This window comes from Cydia amplana, chromosome 20 (genome assembly GCF_948474715.1).
Source record: "Cydia amplana chromosome 20, ilCydAmpl1.1, whole genome shotgun sequence".
In the NCBI taxonomy this organism is placed as follows: domain Eukaryota; kingdom Metazoa; phylum Arthropoda; class Insecta; order Lepidoptera; family Tortricidae; genus Cydia; species Cydia amplana.
The window spans coordinates 11,678,851-11,698,076 of NC_086088.1; the positions used below are offsets into that span (position 1 = coordinate 11,678,851).

Consider the following 19,226-nt stretch of genomic DNA (forward strand, 5'->3'; position numbering starts at 1 on the left):
TTGGACGCCAATGATCCGCACCGTAGGTTTAACGCCAAAGACCGATTAATCGGTCACAGACTACAAAGCAACATAGACCTACGTGCATATGCATAAAGTTCAATTTCAGTTTTGACGCTTCGGTGACGTGGTTCATTTTATGTCACCATCTATATACCCACTGTAAAATGTTTTTTATTGTAAAATGTTAGTCTGTACTAATACTAAACAACTAATAGTAGTTTATGCAACAGTGATATAATAAGGGTTCTTAAAATTCAAGGGTCGAAGTTACAAAACGAGACGTAGTCGAGTTTTGTAAAAAAAGACCCGAGAATTTTAAGAACCAATTATGAGCTGTTGCATATATTACTTTTTCTATGACAGCTGAAAAAAAAAAAAAAGAGTTATTATTGAAAAAAAGAGTTATTATTAAAAAAAAAGAGTTATTATTTTAAAAAAAATTGAGTTATTATTTAAAAAAAAAAAGAGTTATTATTGTAAATGAAAACATACCTCTTTCAATCAAGATGATCGGAACTTGTATCTTTAAAAAAAATAAAGCAGTTGTATTATACTCATAAGATGACTGCTAGCAGTCATCTTATGAGCCTATAGACAAATCATTCAAATGACATTGCTTTAGATATCACTGTCAGTCATTTAATTGACACATTTAAGTGCTGGAGTAGAAAAATATATCAAAGAAGATATCTGACGTGTTCACTATTTCGCAGTAGCCATCTTATTTAACAATGTTAATATACATATTTACGTTTAAGGTAACATTCTCAAACAGGTCGATATTTCATTTTGTCATTCACTCCAGCCTGGAAATAGTTATTTGTACAACAAGAGATCAAAGTTTGATATTTCTTCGAGTGCTTATTTTGAGTCCCGTGCAAGTGAAAGATTCTATACTATCTAATTTAGAATCTTGAGCGTAGTAAGGGACTCAAAAGCGCACGAGATGTAAATAACTTTGATCTCGTGTAGTTCACAAAACTTTTCACCTCAGCAGTGAGAACATATTAGAGAACCCGAAAAATGTATACCTTCTTCATCACTTACCTCTATTCACTCATGTTTTCTTAAGATATACCAACAATTAAGTTTTCACCTCAGCAGCTTGAACAAGGGTACTTTGCTACTTATAAACAGTGAGCAAAATCGCATTTTGTAGTCCGTTAAAACAGACAATTAAAAATTGAAACTATGTACTTACATTTAAAAAGACAAACCGCTTCAGCTTCATGCCGGTCCCGGTGCAAAGGTGCCAATAGAGAATTATTTATTATCGTGTAAACTGTAATTCATTAGTTGTAGACAATCAAGAAACCACTGGAATGAATAATGCAACAATAAATATTACAATGTATTACAGTAATATTTAGAACTGATTACTAATCACCATAACGTCGTGGCATTGCCGTGAACATTACTTCATCATGTAGTTTCAGTACTCGCGTAGTATTAGGAAGTAAATGTGGTATATTTAGTTAAATTAATACGACAAATTGAATTTTGTACTAAGTAACGTAGTTTTGTATTTGTACAGTTACTGTTATACCTCTGTACTTATTTATATCTATTATTATGTAAATAAATTGGTATCTAGCAACGTCTAACAAATTTCCAATATTAGAGGTTTGAGATTTCGAATATCACTGGAATCAATAAACTTTTCGATTGTTATAATTATTAAGTTTTAATTTCTTCTCTCTACGCAAAATGGGGACCGGACAAGTGTGGCGACAATACATTATTGGAGCTATCGGTACGTACAAAAAAGTAAGGACATAAATAAACAAATCAGTATAATTATTCTGGTACCATCTTACGCAAATTGATCTAGTCTCACTTTAGGGGGTGTCTACTCGTATCATCACTAAAACAAAGTCGCTTCCCGCTGTCTGTCTCTCTGTTTGTAGGTATGTTTAGATCTTTAAAACTACGCAACGGATTTTGATGCGGTTTTTTTAATAGATAGAGTGATTCAAGAGGAAGGTTTATGTATAATTTGTTAACCCGTGCGAAGCCGGGGCGGGTCGCTAGTTATCAATAAACGAAGGCACATAAAAGGCCCAGATTTAAATGTCTGTCAATTTAACAAAGATATTTTGTTAAATTGTTAGATTGTTGTTTTCCATAAGTCAAGACGGCTTCTCAGTGATCGTGAGATCGTGACGCCATGATCACTTGCCGGTTTGTTAGGGGCGTTTTTGACTATCATTTCTGACATTGTTTTAATTTAATGCTAAAGACCTATCCTCAACAGCGAACATAGGCATCGTGATGACGGGGTACTCCATGGGTTGGACGTCTCCTGTCACCGTCAAGCTTAAGGACTCAAATCTGACGGATTCACCCCTCTCAGCACCCATCACCGTAGACCAGGAGTCTTGGATCGGCTCCATCTTGAATCTGGGGGCTATTCTTGGTGAGTATTAGGAGAACGTCTCGTGTCACCATCAAGCTGAAGGACGGACGGACGGACTCGTCCCTCAGCACCCATCACCATAGACCAGGAGTCTTGGATCGGCTCCATCTTGAATCTGGGGGCTATTCTTGGTGAGTATTAGGAGAACGTCTCCTGTCACCATCAAGCTGAAGGACGGACGGACGGACTCGTCCCTCAGCACCCATCACCGTAGACTAGGAGTCTTGGATCGGCTCCATCTTGAATCTAGGGGCTATACTTGGTGAGTATTATTAGGAGAACGTCTCCTGTCACCATCAAGCTGAAGGACGGACGGACGGACTCGTCCCTCAGCACCCATCACCGTAGACCAGGAGTCTTGGATCGGCTCCATCTTGAATCTGGGGGCTATTCTTGGTGAGTATTAGAAGAACGTCTCCCGTCACCATCAAGCTGAAGGACGGACTGACGTACTCGTCCCTCAGCACCCATCACCATAGACCAGGAGTCTTGGATCGGCTCCATCTTGAATCTGGGGGCTATTCTTGGTGAGTCACATACAGCAGCTAGTAGTTCTTTCTCAAAATTTTGTTTTTCATCTCGTCAATACCTAGTGACCAAAGAGCGGGCGCTTTCTTTGCCCAGAGGATAAGTCTGGCGGTACAGAGGGGTATTCTTGCCACCATGCCCGAAGGAGGTGAAGTCTTTTATACTTACCTATTTATTTAGCTTTTGTTTTGTTTTGTTTTTAGCACAAGTTTAAATTGTATGTACTTATTTAATGTGTTGAATGTGATGACTGTTTTTGCCAATAAATGACGCCTGGCATCAATATTCCAGGGCCATTCATCGCCGGCCCGCTAGCCGCTCGCCTCGGCCGCAAATGGACGCTCATGCTATCCTCAACCCCCCTTTTTATCGGCTACATATTAATTGTGGCCGCTACTAGCGTGGGTCTCCTCTACGCCGGCCGTTTCATGTGGGGCGTCGGTGCCGGCATGCTTTTCACCGTATCGCCCATGTACTGCGCTGAGATAGCCACGGTGCGTATCATCACTATCACTACATAGTATAAAACAAAGTCTCTTCGCGCTATCTGTCTGTCTGTCTGTATGCTTAGAACTTTAAAAGTTTTTTTTAATAGATAGAGTGACTCAAGAGGAAGGTTTATGCATAATTTGTTAACCCGTGCGAAGCCGGGGCGGGTCGCTAGTACGAGTATAAGCCGTTCGCTTTAAGTTGGCCGTTACCTCCCCCCGCACCACGCCGCAACCCAGGGGGATGAAATAGCGATAGAGAGACAGAAAGCGTTGTCGGGAACTTTACATTTTTACAAAAAAAATTATGGCACGTTGTTGCTAGAGTTAAAGTCTGCAACGATATTGATAGGTAGCATACGCAGTGCAAGTGTTATTTAAAATACGCCATGATTTCATAGAAGTTTGACGTTTAAAATAACACTTGCACTGCGTGTGCTATCAAGATCTTTGCAGACTTATCTTGGTCTAACTTGTGTTTCAGGTGGGCAGCCGTGGTGCTCTAGGCTCCTTTCTCCAAGTGTTCATCACGCTCGGCTTCCTGGTGGTATACGTCATCGGCCCTTACATATCTTACGGCGCTATTGCCTACGTGGCTATAGTCATCCTGGCAGTCTTCGATATTCTGGTGTTCTTCATGCCAGAGACACCGATTTATCATCTCACTAAGAGTAAGCATATAAACAATCCTGTAAAATAAGTGTTTAACATATTTTAAACACTGGCAAAATTTAACCACAAGCATTTATAAATCTGCTTGTTTGTCGTTTTATTAATCCATATTATCCACGAAAAAAAAGCTGTTTTAATTTGTTGATTAGTTTAGCTCCTGAGACCCAGAAGCATTTGTTTTGTTTTTGAATTTGGAACCCAAAGTTCAAAATATTATTTGGAATATGTATAAAAATTTGTACGCAGGGTCTTAGGAGGTTAAACCATTTGCAGTATCTTTCATTGAACACGTCGAAAATATATAATTAAGTCGAACGCCATTCAACTTCTAATGCGAAAAGCGGTAGAAATTTTAAAGGTATCGGTGAAATATCAAAAACACTCAAAATGTTCTCCTCAATCTTGTAGAATATTAAAAATGTTTTTTTTTTACTCACATGTATAGACGGGTCTATCGCGAATGCGATGTCTACCCCAAATTTTTTCACACACTTTTCGTCAGGTAGTTGCACAAATCTCTGTTTTGACATTTTGCTGGGACATCAGTTAGCCGCGACCACGACCAGTGAAACCTGTGTCGAAACGTCGGTAAATAAAGGTAATAAAATAAATACACGATAGGACTGTCTATAAATTTGTGTTTATAACGCGAAAGTTTTAAATATTCAATTCAATTCAAATAATTTATTTCAGAATAAAATTCCATAAAACATACACAACAAAATTAAATTAAATTAACTACAATATAATTTAATAAGTTAGTAACATTAAAAATACTTAAAACTATGTTAGTATACAAGAAACAAACTACTTACTTACACTATTTAATAGTTATTTGTACAACAAGAGATCAAAGTTTGATATTTCTTCGAGTGCTTATTTTGAGTCCCGTGCAAGCGAAAGATTCTATAATAGATTCACGAGCGTAGCGAGTGAATCTAATTTAGAATCTTGAGCGTAGTAAGGGACTCAAAAGCGCACGAGATGTAAATAACTTTGATCTCGTGTAGTACACAACATTTTTCACCTCAGCAGTGAGAACATATTAGAGAACCCGAAAAATGTATTCCTTCTTCATCACTTACCTCTATTCACTCATGTTTTCTTAAGATATACCTACCAACAATTAAATTTTCACCTCAGCAGCTCAAACAAGGGTACTTTGCTACTTAAAAACAGTGAGCAAAATCGGATTTTGCTCATTGAGTGAGCAAAATCGCATTTTGCTCATTTTGTCCCACTCAAATGCGATTTTGCTCACTGTTTTTAAGTAGCAAAGTACTCTTGTTCGAGCTGCTGAGGTGAAAAATTTATTTCCCCACTGTAGTATGGAGTTGAATCCATCGCCGCAGTATCGGGGAGTCCCACCGCTATAATATTATAATGTTTTTTTTTTAAGCTTTTTTTTTCCCTGTAGATGACCGGGACTCCGCTGTCTCATGTTTGATGACGATCCGTGGCCAGTCTCGCGAGGGGGTGGAGGCCGAAATCAATATCATGGCCTCAGACGTCGCCGCTTCAATGGCCAAAACCGCCACAGTGAGACCTCTACACATATCAAGTTAACAATTTCACTAAAATCACTAAATAATTCATTCATACATTGCATTCGACGAAAGCCACCGTTCAGGGCATTGACATATATATATATCTCAATTCTCAAGACTAGCCTTACGGGCAAATAAGAATGGAGCATGAATGGGGCCAATACAGCGGTGTGAAAACGCTGCAACGCGATTGGTTGATGAGTTCGCATCAAGCGCGCGCGCAGCCGCGCTATTGGTCGCAACTAGACTACACGATTGGCTCGAATTCGCGAGTGACACCGCTGAACTAGTACCATTTTTAGTGCACATAAGGTCAGTCCAGAGATATATATAAGTCAATGGTTCAGGGCTATAACCTCGAAAATCGAAGTTTGCGAATTGCAGGCGTCTTTCTCTGTCACTCTAATTACGCCTTCATTGGAGTAAAACAGAAAGATTCCCGCGATTTGCGAATTTCGGTTTGCGCAGTAGGCCCTCAGGCCGCGCAGCCAACATGCCAATCGCTTACGCTCCGTAGCGATCGAAACGCAATTCACGCAACTGTCACTGTGGCACTAATATGGAAGAGTGATTACTGATTTTAGAGAGACAAAGCGTTTCGTTGTCGTAGCGATAGCGATTGTCACCTTGCCTAGGCCGGCTGGTGAAGTTCGGATTCAGACTGCAGCATTACGGCAATAGTATTGCAGCGCACTGCTGCCGACTGCATTACTGCCACAAATGTCAAATTTCCGGGCAGCAATATCGACATTTTTATCGGTAGTAGTGTCGCGCTCAAAATATTTTCCAACATGTTAATCCTGAGAGGAAAATGGGGACTACCTTTGTATAGACTGACGGTTTCGGGGCGATCGTCCATTTTCATCTTAAAGGATATCTGCTCCAAGATTCTGGATTACTCCTTTCAGATCCGGGATGTGTTCAGAGGCAGCAACTTCAAGGCGTTCTACATATCCTGTGCCCTGATGTTCTTCCAGCAGTTCTGCGGCATCAACGCAGTTCTCTTCTACATGGCCAACATCTTTGAATCCTCTGGTGCTAAACTGGACTCTTCCGTTGCTACTATCATTGTCGGTATTGTGCAGGTAACTTTAATTATATTTTTTGAGTGTATTCATATAACCACTCAGCAGCGGTATCTATATCATGGTCGCATTTTTATCACCAGCTGTCATATCATGCGTCACTTTCGCATTTACATGCTTGTTCTAACGTGGCAGGCTTGGTGACAAGTGATAAAAAGCCGACCATCTTAGCCCTACTGGTCGCAGAATAATCAAAGTGGTAACAATGACAGATACTATATCCTCCTAAGGCCCAACGAAAAATTGAGTATGTAGTCAGTACGGCCCCTAGTCCTACCAGTAGTACTATTGTTTTATACTCATTCAGACCCAAGTACTTAGAAGACTTTTTTTAAATGTTATTGTACTTATACAGCATCTTGTACAGCACTTTGTTTTTTTTTTTACGAACTTTGTTAAAGGGTTCACAAACAAAACAAAACAGTCCTTTAGAAGTTCGTACACGCCAATTTCGATAAGCGCGAAATTTGAAAACAAAATGATGGGTTTTCTATTAAGTCCTACTGGTAGGACCGTGGCACGCTATGACTACACAATTGTTGTAGGAGCTGGGTCTGAATAACAAAGTTAATAAGTACTATGGGTAGGACCTTGGGCCTTAGGAGGGTATGGTAACTGTTACTACCATTGACGTAGGTATACAGTGTGGAAAGATAAGTCGGGCCCTGGAGGGAAACTAACTACCTTAAATCCTTAAGCTGGCTCATTTTACTTAATGGAGACATTCCTTTATTTTAAAAAAGAAACAAAACTGCATTCAAAGTATTTTTCTTTTTTTCTTCAATTTGGCTTGTCTAAAAAAATCTTGAGTACTAAATATTAGATTTTATGGATATTTTGTACGACAGACGAGTTTAAGACCTAATGTTTCTTGGAGAAATGTTATCATTAACATTAACTGTATCGACTAGTAGAATAAAATTGCGAGTTTTTATTTTTTGGAATTTTTAGTCGGTTCGAGTCCCGGGCGAGGCAAGCGAGTCTTAGAAAATCTTTGAATGCAGTTTTGTTCCTTTTTAAAAATAAAGGAATGTCTCCTTTAAGTAAAATGAGCCAGCTTAAGGATTTAAGGTAGTTTCCCTCCAGGGCCCGACTTATCTTTCCACAGTGTATATCTCAGGGCGAGCCTTACCGGCACTAAAAATGGTACTAGTTCAGCGGTGTCACTCACGAATTGGAGCCAATCGTGTCCATCGATTGGTGTGTTCACACCCTTTATATTGGCAGGCCGCCGGATCGTGGACCACGCCGTTCCTCGTCGACCGACTGGGGCGGCGGCTGCTGCTGATGGTTTCTACCTGCGGCTCTGCTATCACTTCGGTTAGTACTGTAGCCGACGTCACAGTACACTAGGGATGCCAGGGGTACACAGTGGGGATGCACATGTTCGCACAAAACAGTAAAGGATACGGCTACCTGGAGCATTCTACTACACGCACTCCTTCGGCAAACATCGTTACTATCGTTAGTTTACAGATTACCTACTGTTGCGCTAGCAGTGGCCAACTGTGTTGCCCCTAGCCAAACTAGTTATTTAGTTATCATAAATAAACCCTCGACACTCAACATAATCAAGATCTCTTCTTAGGGGATACTACCTCCTTGACCCAAGTAACTATCTCCTAAAGTACCATCATTATGGGATTATAACTGTACCACTCGCGTAGAATGACACTGAATGATGAACTCTAAGTCAGAATTCCACATAAGCATGAAGAGTTAGTTTTGAAGACCTCAAGATAATTATTACACTTTTACACTCTTCTATTTAGCTTCACTGCGTATATCCCTGTGCTTCAAATCTTGTAACTTAAATTTGAACCACTTCCGTCCGTATTTGCGATGACAATGCAATAATAAGCTAACATGGAGCTGGTCTGATGATGCAGTCGGAAGGTAACAAATGGAACTCTTCGATGGGAAGACATAAACACATTGAGTTTAGGCTCATTTGAAAGATCTCGAGACGTACTTGATGGACATGCAAAGTACAGTCAAAGTGTGTATCAGAAAACATTTTTGACGGTTACTTGTTTACATCACAAACTTTCACGTAGTAGTATAATCTACCAATCTTTCTCCAGGCTCTCCTAGGCCTATACTTCCTCCTGGACCACCTGAAGAGTCCTACAGCAGCCTCCATATCCTTCCTGCCCCTTCTGTCGCTGGTGGTGTTCATGGTGACATACGGGGCTGGTCTGGGCCCGCTGCCGTGGGCCGTCACGAGCGAGCTGATCCCTGTACAAGTGAAGGCTGCTGCTGCGCCTATAACGACGGCTTTCTGCTGGATGCTGTCGTTCTTGGTTACTAAGTGAGTATTTTAACCCTATACTTCCTCCTGGACCACCTGAAGAGCCCTACAGCAGCCTCCCTCCTGTCGCTGGTGGTGTACATGGTGACATACGGGGCTGGTCTGGGCCCGCTGCCGTGGGCCGTCACGAGCGAGCTATTCCCTGTACAAGTGAAGACTGCTGCTGCGCCTATAACGACGGCTTTCTGCTGGATGCCGTCGTCCTTGGTTACTAAGTGAGCATTTTAACCCCATATAATTAAATCCTTATAAGACCCAGCCATACAAACTAACCTTCAAAATTTGCTACTGAAATTTGAACCTAAATCGTAGGAAATAGAGTTGATTTTGCGTTGTTTGAAAATTGAACGAAACAAAGCGAAAGCGACTCCAATTGAACATGGTTTAAATTACATGAATTACATCCAACTGAATAGGTATTTTACTATGGGTAGGACCTTGGGCCTTAGGAAGATAAGACACACTTAACACATTCACCGCTGAGCAACGGTCGTAGCCGATAACATGGGTTTCCCGGTATGAAGCGGAAATGCTTCGTAGATGCAAAACCACAACGTGTCGTGATTAGCGCTGGATGGGTTTACTATATAGATCCTAGAGAAAGGCCTAAAAATTGCTTAGGTTTATTTGGCAACCCTTCTAGGTATGATCTAAAAAAGCGCTATGGTTTTTCATAAATTCTGGCTGAAGCCACTTTAAAAGAAACAATTCATCGTCTTCCATAGAAAACGAAGCGCCGGAAGCTCTGGCCCGGCCCCGACCCGGTCTAGCGTGAGTCATCCTTAACGCGTGCTCCCGTTGAAGATGCTCCCCGTTATGGAGTAAACATGTCCAGAAATCGTCAACTTAAAATACGCGAGTGACCCGGGTTACGAGTCTTACGAGTTTAAGTCTCGGACTCGCGCACGGAGGGTTCCGCACCATCAACAAAAAATAGAGCAAAACAAGCAAAAAAAACGGTCACCCATCCAAGTACTGACCCCGCCCGACGTTGCTTAACTTCGGTCAAAAATCACGTTTGTTGTATGGGAGCCCCACTTAAATCTTATTTTATTCTGTTTTTAGTATTTGTTGTTATAGCGGCAACAGAAATACATCATCTGTGAAAATTTCAACTGCTAGACAGTTAAGACGGTTCGTGAGATACAGCCTGGTGACATACGGACGGACGGACGGACAAACGGACAGCGGAGTCTTAGTAAATAGGGCCCCGTTTTTACCCTTTGGGTACGGAACCCTAAAAAGGGGGCCGCTACGTACTGTATTTTGTATTTGTACGTTTTGAATACATCAAACTAGTTTTTATGTTGCTGGATTCGTCAAATCTATGCGTCCAAAGTTTTTGTTTAGAGTTCATAGATCGACCAATCCAGCAAGATAAAAACTAGTTTGATGTATTCAAAAGGTACTTAAATATAAGATACTGTACGTAGCGGCCCCCTATTATAAATATCTTTCGTTAAATTTCAATAATCACGATTATTTAGCAGTGGGGCTAGTGTGCACGTTGATGGACTCTTAATCAAATATCAACATTTATTCAGCAAATAGGCCACAAGGGCACTTTTACACGTCAATATGGAATTTACATACACAAAAAAAAACACATCAATAATTATAAAATACAACTAAGCCGTAAATATCAAATCAAACTAACATATAGATGTATAAAGCCTCTAAATGTCGAATTACAAAAAACGCAATAACAATAGTATTGAAAAAAAAACACAGATACAAAAACTATAATCTAAAATTATTTAGAGATGTAAATGTCTCTGTCATCATAACTAAAAGATTACAATATATAGTAGTTAATCAAATTATCCTTAGAGATGTATAGGGTCTCCAAGAGTCAAAATCCTGTATACCTAATTAAAACATTCATTAAATTAAAGAAAATGATAGCAAAAATAAAATAGTATACGAGAACCGAATGAGGTGTGTAATAAATCTAATAGGTACCTAAAGCAAGTGTTTATAATTCCAGGTATTTCGGCCCGGTGTCCCAAGCACTAGGTATGTATGTGGCGTTCTTTTTCTTCTGTGCATGCTGCGTGGTCGCTTTCTTTTTTACTGTTGTCTTCGTGCCGGAGACGAAAGGCAAGAGCTTAGCTGAAATCAGGGAGATCTTGTCTAGATAAAAGATGACTCACGTGTTAGACCGGGCCGTGTCCGGGCTGGAGCTTCCGGCGCTTACTTTTCTATGACAGATGACAGGTGATCACGTGATGCTTTCCATAGAAAACAAAGCTCCGGAACATAGATATAATATTTGTAAAGATGGACCCTAAGCGAGCTGTCACTGTTGCCACTTTGTGTTTATGTACGATTAACAATATGTAACCACCTTGCTGTGGCCATGTCGATAAAGTCATATCGATAAACTATCGACATTTCCTGCAATTTGAATTTTACTTGAAAAGTTTACCGATACCTAAAATGAACAAAAAACGCTTTTACTCTTTATCGTGGTTATCAGATCACGATTTTATCGTCACGCCACAGCAGGGAACGAAGGGAAATGTCAGATTTTTAATTACAATACATAAATACGTACTAAAATATGTGTTCCGCAATAATTGAATCATTTTATTATATTATAATATATTCATAATCCATTAACATTTCAATTTTGTTTATTTTTAAAGAAGAAATTGAAGCTTTAATTAATCGCTTTTCCGTTCCGCTGTGTAGCGTTTATCGATATAACATGATTAAAATCGACTTTTCACGTCCCTACAAATGCACACATAGACGTTTTTACGCACACATACACAGCTTTGTAACCACCAAAACGGCAACAACAGGATTTGAAGTTCGTCTTGTCAACAGTATAGTTGTCCTTTTTTGACAAGTGGCATTTTTACAAGAGGTATTTTTTTTAGGTATTTTTTCTGCTCGTTTATTGCAAAATCTTACAGTTAGTTTCGATTTCTACGACACTTGAAGAAGACGCCAATGAGTGCGTAAATGCTACACGAAACCGTCGTGAATGGTTAAGAACATTGACTAAGTACATTGAGTAGGTAATAATCCCTAATCTGATCGGGAACTTTCTAAGTGGAAACTTGCATGAGAAATTTCTCCCTAGGGAAGGTCCCTTACAGAATTCCCATAATTGAAGAAGTAAAATATGCTCAAAATGAACTAAATGAAGTAAGTATTTTTTATCCTACCAAAATTATCTAAAAAAATGTCACTAAATAAACATGTTTTATTACTTACTTCTTTGACTTTGAGCGGAAGATCTGAACATATTATGCAAAATTAATTAAAAAATACCTTGATCCAATACTTAGTTCTTTTAAGTATTACTCTAGTAGTACCTAGTAGTAATAGTGGATATAACTCATAAATAACAGAACTTACTTAAATATGAGTTATAAGTTCCTAAAATTATTACCCAGGTAGGTACCTAACTTATGCCACAGAATAAATAATAGTACTAGGTACAGAAGACTCACTCTCTAAATGCGTCTGTTACGATCAGCACAGATATGGCCGCTAGGTGGCGACAGCGCCACGCGCGGCTTATGGCTAGCAACCAAAATTGGTGTGGAACGGATGTACTTTTAGCTACCTATAGCAAAGCGACGAAATCGCGGAGTGAGCCACGCCTGCTTATACCTACACCCGCTTACTACCTGCTATGAATTGTTAAGTGTTACTGTTTCAAAATTAAGGACGCAAGCACAATAAATATAACTTATTCGTGCTTATTAGCGTCCTTCACATAATAGGTACTATTCATACATGAGATAATGTGGACATAAACTTGATTAGCGTGACCCCAACGGGAAAGGAATAAATACAAACAACCAGTGTGTTTGGTACGGTATAATTATATATTTAATCATTACAAAAAAGTCAATGTTAGCAAAAATAATCACAGTCTGCCACTTAACACGTCTATTCTAGTCATAAAGCCGGTACAAAACAAGCGCTTAACCTAAACCGTTTCACATCTAAAAAAACTAGAATTTTCTACACATGCAACACCACACAACTGTCAAAACCTGCTAAGAAATGGCGACTGACGTCTCAACTGTCAAAACCAAATTTAACTTTTCAAATGTATTAAGCATACTTTTTTTCTTTTAGTTGACACGTCGGCTTCCAAGTCAATACAAAATGTTAAACTATCTTACTGTACAACTAAAACTAAGATTACATTAATAATTCACACTGTAAAGCTATCATTGTCCATGTCAAATTTTAAACTGTTTTTTTTATGTGTCAAAGATGGCGCATGGCGGCATGTTAAAGCAAGAATAAATAGATCCAATTGGGGTACAATCACTATGTCTATGGCACCATCTTATGCTATTGGTAACTTTTAATCAGGTATCAACAGAAGTTCTTAATAAGCCCGTAATGCCCCCTCTACACGATCGAACATTTCACCATAGTCCGACCGTTTGAAGGAACCTTAAACCCTTCAAGCGAGACTAACTTATTATTGCTAACATTCCCGAAAACCTAGAGTACCTACGTACTTATCGATAAATTATAAATACAATACTAATATTTACATTTGACTAACAGTCATTCACTATGGACTAAGTCAGTTTGTTCGGATTGAGCAAATATAACCCGCTCAGCAAGAAAGTAAAGGCACTTTTACATTAGATATACAACACAAAACAAAACATAACATTTAAGATGGCAAAAATGTAGTGTTCATTCGTCATACAGAAATTGTGCGTTATACCAGTGTAAAAGCATCTTAAGACACCATACAAACGTTTGAAAAACTAAACCTAAGCTTAAACCACGGAAGTCTTTAAAAATTGTCAAATAGAAATGTCAAACCTAAATTATATGACAGTTTAATCAAATTTAAAACGTCTGTATGAGGCCATCCGGGCGGAACTCGGCAGGACGGAACCCACACTCCCTACACCTTTGTGACTACTGAGCATAACCAGGGGACGTTAGACAGGGGACAAAATTGGCGAAAAACAGCTTTAGAATCATACTCAAAAATTTTGACAAGTTTCTGTACTGTTTAGCTGCCTAACAAGTCTTCAGAAGTGGGATTATAGTTGTAAGCATAACTATGGAAGTCATAGTAGCTTCAGTAAAAAAAGCAAAAATCACCATGTCCCACCAGGGGAAAAATGGTACTGTTTCGAATCAGAATAAACATGAGATTTCTTCGCGCTAAAATGGTGTGATAAAGCATAATGATACATTAGTTTTATCGTTAGAACTAAGTGGCTATAAGCTTTACACACCAAAGAAAACAGACTTGTAAATAATTCTCACTGCTTCACTAATTCCATCCCCTTAACAACCCTTCTCCCCACTCTTAACCCCTCTTAAATCTCAATATCGTCAGCGTGACCACTAGGAACATCGCGATCCAAATCAGGGTTGATACAAAGCCCATATAGACCTCAGGGTCCGCTAAAGGCCAGCCTCTAGTAAGAATGGATCTGAGGGATGTCGTGGCTAGGGTCAGGGGCAGGCAAAGTGATACGTAGCGGAGGATCCAGGGCATGCCCTCGATGGGCCAAATGACGCCGGACAAGAGGAGGGTGGGGTAAAAGGAGCCAAGGGCAAGTTGGATCGCGTTCCTTTCGAGCTCGCAGGCGGCGGATATTACGAAGCCGAAGCACATTCCGCAGAGACCTGGAAATAAATGTTAATGTGAATAAGTTATTTTGACAATAATTAAATTTTTGATACGAGCTTTTATCGCTGACTCTATTTTTCCTTCAACTGGCAACTAACAATCATTGAGATAATGATAACACACCCAAACACAAATAGGTTGCGTTGTTTTATCACAGAGTTCCTATGGCTACCTACATATGTCCATCAGATTAGCTTGATGGTACCATAATATTGCATTGTCACCCAACTTACATAAGTATGTGAAGTTTCAGCTCAATCGAATAATAGAAAGTGGGGAGGGCTTGCAAGATTTTATCCGAACATACATACTTTCATAATAATTTTATAGAAATTGGACAATAATGATGAATTTGGTACACTTTGTCAAATTGTCATTGCAAATGCCAGGCAGAGTTAGCTTTTTTCAACTCTATACATACAGAGTGCTTCCTGTAACAGGAGCAATAAATTAAACTGTAGGCTGTACTCCTCAAACTGACCAACATTTGTTCAGCAACTTTTGAAAATAACTCATGTTTTGATTTTTATTACACTTTAAAGTTTATTCTAAGACGCAATGTATTGCAAATTTTGTTATGTTTAAAACGTGACAAGCAACGTCAAACACACTGATGTCAGCGTACATTGAAGGCAATATTTATTTTGTATGAAAAAGAGGAAGTCTAAAGGATTCATAATCTTCATTGATATAGTATAAAGAACTGGATACCCAATCAGCCGCCAAAAATGGCCCCACAAAAGTGATGTCAAAACAGATCATGCATTACTTTTTCGTTTAGTCTTGTTTGAAACGCTCAAATGTGAAGTTGTCAACAATTACGAAATGTGCCGTTAAAATATGTAAAAATAACAATGATAAAACAAGGGAAAAGGATGGAATGTATTTCTTTCAGTTAGTTCTTTGGATAGCATTACATAATTTATGTAATCTGGTGGTAATTTTATGGTTTTGAATAAATTAATTTGTTAGTACCAAAGAAGGGATGTCAAGGAACAAAAATCTAATGAGTCGATGTGAGGTCAATATTTTTTTATATTTTTATATGGAATTCATAAGAAATAATATTATGTTTAAATTCAAGATTTCCAAGAAAACCTATGCGACGTGCAAAGTGGACTGCTATTTAATTATAGCAAGAGATAGGGGTGATGCAGTTTTAAACAAGGCAAAACGGCACTTGTGTGTTCGGCCCATTTCCCTGTTTCCGACATATACACCACCAATAAGCGCTTATATCGACTAACTGTAAATGCTAAACCTGTCTGAACACAGTGACAACCACAGGATTTTTTTTATAAAGTATAGGTAGACTTTATAAAAAAAATCCAATCAGTATCTAAATGTCCCCGTGCACCCGTGTTATGAGTAAATGTAGATCTTAAATACACAGTTATTTAATAAGTAGAATTTATTTCAAGGAAATTAGTATTTAAAGACGTATACTTACGAATTAAAAATTTAATTTGTTTGAATTTGAACCACGAATTAATTTTATTTGAGCTCCCGATTAAATTAAATTTGTTTTATTTATTACTTCAATTGGTTTTCCTGTACAGTAATACATATTAAAGTGTACCAAAGTGACTCCATTCGTTCATTATTCTCGTTTGACGTTGTTTGACGTAAATACGTTACGTTTAGTGCCATCGGACTAAATTTTTTAACAGTGTTGGTACTTATGTTTGCAAATTTGACACTTAATGCTTACGACATTAAGCTCTTTTCTGTGCGAAACATTTATCTTGACTCAAAATTTACGTAAGCGTTTTTATCATCAATGCAAATGGTGCGAAACGTCATTGGGATCCACATTTCTTGACGTTTTTGTTCTGCTTTGTGTGTCTATTTCTTTTATATTAAGTCAGTGATAATCTTTAAAAGTTGCTGAACAAATGTTGGTCAGTTTGAGGAGTACAGCCTTTAGTTTAATTTATTGCTCCTGTTACAGGAAGCGCCCTGTATATGGCGTTATTCATAAGCGGCTGCTAACTTAATCAGTTGATGATCGTCGTTTGTCCCTATCTGACGTTATGCCATAGAGAGGGACAAACAACGATCATCAGCTGATTAACTTAACAGACGTTTATGAAGGGGGATAGGATCTACTGAAACTCAACATTTTTTTTGGCTGCTCGAGACGAGAAGATACATAAGAACTGCTTATGTTTTAGAGGGGAGATAAAAAATAAGGAAAGAAGGGACAAAGACCAGAGAATGATATCAGTACCTTGCAGAAGCGTGAGCATGACCACCAACGCGATATTCCCGTTGCACTTAACCCCGAACACTAGGATCATGAAGATGAGCACCAGCGCGGTCTGGCCGACCATCACCACGAACTGCGTGACGACGTGCGAGAACAGGATCTCGCCGGGCGACACGCCCGCCACCCACGAGCGGTCCAGCAGACCCTCCATGCGCTCCACGATCAGCGCAGACGAGGTCAGCGCCACGGCGAGGAAGAACACGATCCTGGGAGGGAAATTGCTCTGATTTAGGGCTCATTTAGACGGCGCGCGAACTCGTATACGATTTTAGTTACATTGCGAACCATTGAGGTGATAACAATGATATTATATAACCATAGATAGGTTATACTCATACTTGAGGAGCACAAAAAATACTTCCATATTTATTTCTGTGCCTACGAAGAAATCTGTTATTTTGGTTAATTTTCTCATTCCATCCATCTTTGTCACACTTGTTGTTAAACATAAGCTCGTCTCTTTCTCTTTCGATGTGCGGGAGCTCGTTAGCACGTGCACATTTCTCGCTTGTCCAGCCGCGACTAAAGGCAACTTGTCCAATTTGTCACAAGGTAAGCGCTTCAATTTTGGAACGCCTATAACCTATCTTGAGTTATAAATCATTGGGTGATAATCAATTCTGCCGACCGATCAAATGACGCAATATAATGAAACTCGCATGCGAGTTCTCGCACCGTCTAAATGAGCCCAAAGAATAGAATATAATATATTTTATTCGCAGGCACAAACAAACGAGACAATAAGTACATAATATAAAAGAAAATACAAAATAAGATTAAAGTGCCACGAAATGGCCTCTCAGCATGTTGCTGGTGGCTTCCAGCGCTGGTCTTCCGATGAGACCATCGAATGAGAAGAATCACGGAAGGTAACAGACAGGAAGAAAAAGACATAAAAATAACATACAGTGAACAAATAGTTAAATAAGAAAAAGTTATACAGCAAGAAGATACAAAGTTTCAAGAGAGGTTTTAACTGTCAGCCTACTAGGTTAAAAGGACAATTTTATAAAATACATTATCTAGCTCCAGCGTTGTAAAATATGGCAATTTAACCTTTTAACCGCCAGCAATTTTTGATCGAGCGTGCTCGTGTCGCCACCGACAGTAATTGTACCACGCAGAGTAAGGTTGTCATAGTTACGGGAGTTATAAATGTGCTATAAAAACCAAATCAGATCTTTGTCTTATTTATCAGACTGTGGCGAAATGAGCTGGATATGTAATATCTTATATATCCGACTCTGGCGGTTAAAGGGTTAAACTTCACAGGTCTCATCGTCACACTGGCACCCAACGTGGAACTTTTTTTAAAGAGGTTTATGTGAGGAGGAGTAATTTTATTAAAATTTTATTAAGTTAATTTAATCATATCTCAATCAAATTAAGTATTAAATAAATGACATAAATGTAAAAATTTAGAATGTATTTATAAGTAAATTGTTCATGAATTAAAATTAAAATGTAAATAATGCATGCATTCGTATCCGTCAATTCTTTTTATAATGTAGCGATATTAAGGAATAAATGGCTTTATTATTATTATTATTTATGTGAGGAGTCCAACCATTGTCCATCAGGAATGGAACGTTTAGAATAACTTACCTTGCCTTCTTGCCTCTTACGTAATATTGTTATCCTACCACTCCCACGACAATTAAGTGATCCTACCATCACATAGAGGGCGTAGATGTAGAAATTGTGTGAGGCGTGTCCTTGGTCAATTAGGAATTATACGTCTATAAAGCTAGTAACAGACTATCGGACCGGACCGCGACCTTGAGCACCCATAAGTGAGAGCGAGAAACATATATCTCTTTCTCGCTCTCACTTATGGGTGCGACGCTCAAGTTCGCGGTCCGGTCCGATAGTCTGTTACCACTATAAGAACTTACGTGAGAATGACCCCAGGGGCTACGAAGTCGGTGAAAGAGGGGTTGTTGTCGCCATAAATGGGCTCCTTGAAGTCGATCGGGATGTCTCCCACCTTCGGGTTGTAGTCGCACGTAGCCAGCAGGTCCTGGAATACAATTGTCATCATCATCTTCCTCGCGTTGTCCCGGCATTTTGCCACGGCTCATGGGAGCCTGGGGTCCGCTTGGCAACTAATCCCAGTAATTGGCGTGGGCACTAGTTTTTACGAAAGCGACTGCCATCTGACCTTCCAACCCACAGGGTATACTAGGCCCGTATTGGGATTAGTCCGGTTTCCTCACGATGTTTTCCTTCACCGAAAAGCGACTGGTAAATATCAAATGATATTTCGTAC

General features: G+C 39.2%; 3 protein-coding genes across 5 annotated transcripts in view; 2 read left to right on the top strand and 1 right to left on the bottom strand.

Moving 5' to 3' along the window:
• The window catches only part of LOC134657522 (small ribosomal subunit protein bS18m), a 268,775-nt gene that overhangs the window by 103,757 nt on the left and 145,792 nt on the right, over positions 1 to 19,226 (top strand). The window lies entirely within an intron of this gene.
• Positions 1,707 to 11,191, top strand: LOC134657761 (facilitated trehalose transporter Tret1-like). The gene is made up of 9 exons (XM_063513326.1): positions 1,707 to 1,756; positions 2,258 to 2,419; positions 3,239 to 3,441; positions 3,920 to 4,106; positions 5,525 to 5,646; positions 6,563 to 6,739; positions 7,967 to 8,059; positions 8,824 to 9,050; positions 11,038 to 11,191. The coding sequence occupies exons 1-9, from the start codon at positions 1,711 to 1,713 to the stop codon at positions 11,189 to 11,191; spliced, it is 1,371 nt and encodes a 456-aa protein (XP_063369396.1). The 5' UTR covers positions 1,707 to 1,710.
• The window catches only part of LOC134657440 (ABC transporter G family member 23), a 134,860-nt gene continuing 128,508 nt past the window's right edge, over positions 12,875 to 19,226 (bottom strand). For all 3 annotated transcript variants that reach the window (XM_063512990.1, XM_063512992.1, XM_063512993.1), the window contains 3 exons: positions 18,853 to 18,977; positions 16,919 to 17,163; positions 12,875 to 14,684 (listed from right to left, as the gene is read on the bottom strand). In XM_063512990.1, coding sequence (XP_063369060.1) covers positions 14,362 to 14,684; positions 16,919 to 17,163; positions 18,853 to 18,977 — 693 coding nt within the window. In that variant the 3' untranslated portion in view covers positions 12,875 to 14,361. The remainder of the gene's footprint in view (positions 14,685 to 16,918; positions 17,164 to 18,852; positions 18,978 to 19,226) is intronic.

Excerpts from the sequence above, each read along its gene's own strand:
- LOC134657761 (XM_063513326.1), top strand. The coding sequence starts at position 1,711 with ATGGGGACCGGACAAGTGTGGCGACAATACATTATTGGAGCTATCG. Across the intron at positions 3,442-3,919 it reads ACTGCGCTGAGATAGCCACG|GTGGGCAGCCGTGGTGCTCT; the intron begins GTGCGTATCATC and ends CTTGTGTTTCAG. Across the intron at positions 4,107-5,524 it reads GATTTATCATCTCACTAAGA|ATGACCGGGACTCCGCTGTC; the intron begins GTAAGCATATAA and ends TTTTCCCTGTAG.